General features: G+C 49.3%; 1 protein-coding gene across 1 annotated transcript in view; it reads right to left on the bottom strand.

The window, feature by feature from the left end:
- Positions 1-1045: 1045 nt before the first annotated feature.
- The window catches only part of LOC142468444 (cytokine receptor common subunit beta-like), a 4559-nt gene continuing 425 nt past the window's right edge, over positions 1046-5179 (bottom strand). Inside the window, exons 2-6 of the mRNA XM_075575053.1 lie at positions 5090-5177; positions 4377-4467; positions 4047-4116; positions 2793-2878; positions 1046-2146 (exon numbers count right to left, since the gene is read on the bottom strand). Of these exons, the coding sequence (XP_075431168.1) occupies positions 1390-2146; positions 2793-2878; positions 4047-4116; positions 4377-4467; positions 5090-5177 (1092 nt within the window). The 3' untranslated portion in view covers positions 1046-1389. The remainder of the gene's footprint in view (positions 2147-2792; positions 2879-4046; positions 4117-4376; positions 4468-5089; positions 5178-5179) is intronic.

Below are 5179 nucleotides of genomic sequence, written 5' to 3'. Positions count from 1 at the left end.
CACCAATGATCTAGAGCAGGAGAGGCCAACTCCGGTCGTCAATGGCCACCAACGGTCAGGTTCTCAGGATATCCCTGCTTCAGCTCAGGTGGCTCAGTCAATGGCTCAGTCAATGACTAAGCCAGTATTGGAACCACCTGTGCTGCAGCCAGGGTATCCGTAAAAACCTGACCTGTTGGTGGCCCTTGAGGACTGGAGTTGCCCACTCCTAGAAAAAGGGGGGTCCTCCGGCGCGTTGTTCTGCTTGTGGCTCCACGGCGTTTTAGATATATAGGTAAAGGAGAGAAGAGAGGGGACCACAGTAAGGGACCAACACAGTGATTATACACAACTCTTCGTTTGATTTGTGAGGGGGGGGGGGATTGGGGGTGGTAGGAGATCAATGGAGAGATAAAAAATATTGCTGAATGAAAGGAGACACACTTACATCAGAGTGTCTAGTATCTTGAATTCTTGTACTCTTTTCTTTATATAGCTGTATTTGGTTGAGGGTGAGGAAAAGCCTCCTGGTATCCTCCTTAGCAAAAAAATATAAAGGGAAAAAATAGTGCAATAAAATTTATTAACAATGGAAAAAAAGAGATTGAACACTTACAAGCGGCCGATAATTTCAGGCATAGAGAGGAGATGCTGCCAGACTCCACAACGAATCCCTTCCTGGGTTGGAGTGGTTTGTCCTGGCTGTTTCCCTGTTGGCAGATGATTGCTGCGTTGATCTTCACTTCGGGTGGCTGGGATTGAAGGTTTCCAAGAGCCCGTGCACAGGCTATGTCCTCCTCAATATCGGCCGCTTGTAAGTGTTCAATCTCTTTTTTTCCATTGTTAATAAATTTTATTGCACTATTTTTTCCCTTTATATTTTTTTGCTAAGGAGGATACCAGGAGGCTTTTCCTCACCCTCAACCAAATACAGCTATATAAAGAAAAGAGTACAAGAATTCAAGATACTAGACACTCTGATGTAAGTGTGTCTCCTTTCATTCAGCAATATTTTTTATCTCTCCATTGATCTCCTACCACCCCCAATTCCCCCCCCCCCCCCCTCACAAATCAAACGAAGAGTTGTGTATAATCACTGTGTTGGTCCCTTACTGTGGTCCCCTCTCTTCTCTCCTTTACCTATATATCTAAAACGCCGTGGAGCCACAAGCAGAACAACGCGCCGGAGGACCCCCCTTTTTCTACCAGTATTCACACAGAGGTTGGTGAATCACCTCTGAGAGACTCAGGCTGCGGAACTGCATTGTGTCAAGGACAGGAGCCATATACTGAACAGTAGGATAACTCTCTTTTGGCGCAACTTTCCTCTTTTTTATATAGTTGCCCACTCCTGGCTAAGACTGTGCATCTCCTGCTCATTGATAACTCACATCACAAGCCGATTGATGCCTATGGCAGTGCCAAGTACCCGCTTTGCATCACCTTGAAAGCCTGCACAGCTGGCAGCGGGCGATCCTGGAGCTCCTGATGCTCTTTATGCCCATTGGGTGGTGCCAGATTCCCTTCTAACCTCTCCTGGCTTCCATGAAGTCCTGGGAAGAAGCAGTAATCTCCTACCTTCCTCAGCATGAGTGGGCTAGACCCATCTGGGTTTATCATCATCAAGGGTCCTTCTGTAGGAAGCTGGAAGTCTGAGGGCGAGGGCACGGGGATATAACTGCTATTCTGAGCACTATTCCCCCGCTCAGCCAGCTGTTGGGGTATCGGAGGAGGAAGCTGAGCTCCCATACCTAACACATAACCCATTTGATCCCCGGAGGGCACAGACCGACCGCAGGAAGTGACCTCCTTCACAGCGAGCCCCCAAACCTCAGCTTGGCACCTGGGGAGGGTAACATACCCTGGGTTCCTTGACTTCTTCATGCCTCCCAAATCTGACAGAGAGTGGGCACGACTGCAGATCAGGTATGGACTATTACAACAGAGGCGGCTGGGCAGCCCCACAAAGCTTGGTAGAGGTAACCCTGGAATATTAGGTGGCCCACCAGTGCCAGGCAGTTCCTCGATGGAGGGATGGCACTGTATCTTTTCTTCTGCAGGAGGGGCAAGGGCGTAAGGTCCCAGTGGGCAATCATGTGACTTTGGTGGCATCTCTTCCACGAGTTCCTCTGTGTCGCCATCTCTTAGCTGCCATGTGTCCACCTGCCTGTTGGGTGGATGGTGGAAGGGGGTCAGTTAGGGGCAACAAGGCACTTTGTGGCACTCTCCCTCCCAGTATCATTATCTTTTTGTCCAATACAGTATTTGGGTAAAGCCACCGGGAGGTGAATCGGTGATGGTGCAGACTCACCACGCTGAGCGTCACTACTGCACCGTCCCATTAATATTCCTCCTTAAACCCTTTGCTGCCAGATGGGCGTGCCATGCATTCTGCCACTGCAGAGATCAGACCACACACTCACACTCACTATTCACTATATATATATGATTTATATATTTAGTTGTATATATTAGTGTTAAGGAAATAAGGCACCTGTGGGTTAGGTAACCATCAAAGAATTCAACATATAGGTCTAGTGCAAGGGGTGGCCAACTCCAGTCCTCAAGGGCCACCAACAGGTAAGGTTTTTAGGATATCCTTGCTTTTGCACAGATGGCTCAATCAATCCCTGCTTCAGCACAGGGATAAACTGAAAACCTGACCTGTCGGTGGCTCTTGAGGACTGGAGTTGGCCGCCCCTGGTCTAATGGTTTCCCAGTGGAGTTTTAGTCCTTTAAACAGAGAAATAATGGAGCAGCCTCGGCCGCTGAAGGATACAATCCCCCCATGTGGAATAACAGCCCCTTCTTACCTCTCTTGGAAGCACATAGAGAAGTCCTCTTCTTGGGCGTGGCTATCTTCACTGAGGTTTGTGGCTACACTCAGAGACAGAAATCCCTTCCAAACACAGAAACATGGTCTTAGAACAAGAATCATCTGTATCCCCCACTCACCCCTCTCTTTATTACACCATACCTTCAGAACTCTATATCCCTCTCACCAAGGCTTGTTTGCTAATGTCCCCCAGCACATGGTTCTACTCTCTCTCTCTTCACAGCCCTGTTACTTTCTCTCTCCGGCCTCTCATCTCTCTTGCATGTTCTGTATATCTCGAGCATTCTCTTTAACTCTCCATCCTGCTTTTTCTCTCTCTCTGCCTCCTCCCTCTCCCCCTCTTCTCCTCTCTCAACTTCCACTCTCACTATACCATCCTGTGAGGGGGTATACAAGAGGTTAAACTCTCACTTTAGCACACCAAAAGAACCACACCCCAGCTGGTAGGTCTGCTAGCTGATTGGAAAGGGGAGGTTTAAAAGGAAGACCACAGATTTCTTCCAGGCTGTCATTTTGCCTCTCAACCTGTAGGAAACAGGTTGCAGAGAGCCTGGCTGAGGGGAGTGCCTGGCTGAGGGGAGTGCCTGGCTGAGGGGAGTGCCTGGCTGAGGGGAGAGCCTGGCTGAGGGGAGTGCCTGGCTGAGGGGAGTGCCTGGCTGAGGGGAGTGCCTGGCTGAGGGGAGAGCCTGGCTGAGGGGAGTGCCTGGCTGAGGGGAGAGCCTGCCTGAGGGGAGAGCCTGCCTGAGGGGAGAGCCTGGCTGAGGGGAGAGCCTGGCTGAGGGGAGAGCCTGGCTGAGGGGAGAGCCTGAACTCCCTGTTGTGTGCCTGGAACTAAGGACTATTGTTTTTGTTGCAGACTTATGCCATTTACTTTCATTGCTTTATTCTCTGTGCAACTACAACCTGCTTCCCTGGTAAGGGAAATAAAGCACTTTTCACTGCAAGAAAGTGGTGTGTAAGCTCTTCTCTGACCATACCGACAAGGCCGCTCCGTCACACATCCCATGTCTCTTCCTTATTTTCCTTCCTAATGTTCTCTTCCCCCTTACTGTCCCGTCTACTTTCTGCCTGTTCTCTGTCCCCACGCTGGTATCTCGCCTTCCTTCTCTCCTACATCTCCCAAATTCTCGGCTTCATACTCTTCCACTGCAATCCTCTCTACACCCTCACCTTGTGCTCTCACACACCTTCTCTCTCCCTCTCTCTTTCATTCTGTGCTCCCAATACTCACCGGCTGGTATCTGCTGAGCAACTTGCTCTTGCTGGGGTTGGGCAACGAGTCTTCCCACCTCTTCTTAGATCTGATGAAGAGAAAGTGAGGTGGTTTGGATTTAAGAGTGAAGGAGCGTGATGGAGGTCTTGGGGGTGAAATATCCCGGTACATTTGTCATTTTCATCCTACATCTCTTTGTCAATATCATGTTATTGACTTACATGAGTGTGTGACATACATGAGTATCACCAACAGGAGGTGTTAAGAAGGAGATGCATGAAGATACACAGGACATAGTGAAATGTATCAAACTCTGCGTTTCTGTACGTGTCCCTACTGCAGACTCACCTCTTGATGTATGTAAACCCCACAGATACACAGGCCAACAGCACTATAGTGCACAGAGGTGCAATGTAATACAGACTCCAGTCAGCCACATCTGGAAGAGAACCCCAAGCTGGGATTATCACACTGACCTTATTCTCGCTCTGTTGGAAGGTGGCAGAGGTTGATGGAGGGAGGGTGGCATCGGGGTTAGGGAAGATGGGGAGAGGTGGATGGAATGGGGGTGATGGATGGAGTGAAGAGATAGAAGAAAAGGAGTAAGAGCTAGGGCATGGAGGGCAATGATGGAAGAAGAGGAACAACAGAAGGAAGGATGGTGAATGGAGGGGAGTGATGGAAGAAGAGTAACGATGGAGGGATCATAGTGAATGGAATGCAATGATGCAAGAAGATGAAAGATAAATGGATGGTGGTGAATGGAGGGGAACGATGAAAGAAGAGAAAAGATAGATGGAGGGGTCGTGAACAGAGGGGAACGATGGAAGAAAAGGAGTGATAGATGGAGGAATTGTGGTGAATCTAGGAGAATGATGGATGAAAAGGAACCATAGATAGGTGGGTGGTGAAGAGAGGGGAATGATAGAAGAACAGGAACGATGGAGGGATGGTGAATGGAGAGGAATGATTGAAGAGGAGACAACGGTGGAGGGATGGTAAACTGAGGGCAACAATGAAAGAGGAAGATAGATGGAGGGAGGGAGGACAGTGGACATCACCTGGTTTCCAGGAATACGTGTGGCTCCAGTCACTCCATGTGCCGCTGTAGCACTGATTGGGTTTTATCCCCACGAGCTGCGAAGCGAACT

Source organism: Ascaphus truei, chromosome 17, assembly GCF_040206685.1.
Source record: "Ascaphus truei isolate aAscTru1 chromosome 17, aAscTru1.hap1, whole genome shotgun sequence".
Taxonomy (NCBI): domain Eukaryota; kingdom Metazoa; phylum Chordata; class Amphibia; order Anura; family Ascaphidae; genus Ascaphus; species Ascaphus truei.
The sequence above is the reverse complement of the archived record's forward strand: the minus strand, read 5'-3'. Positions and strand labels throughout refer to the sequence as shown.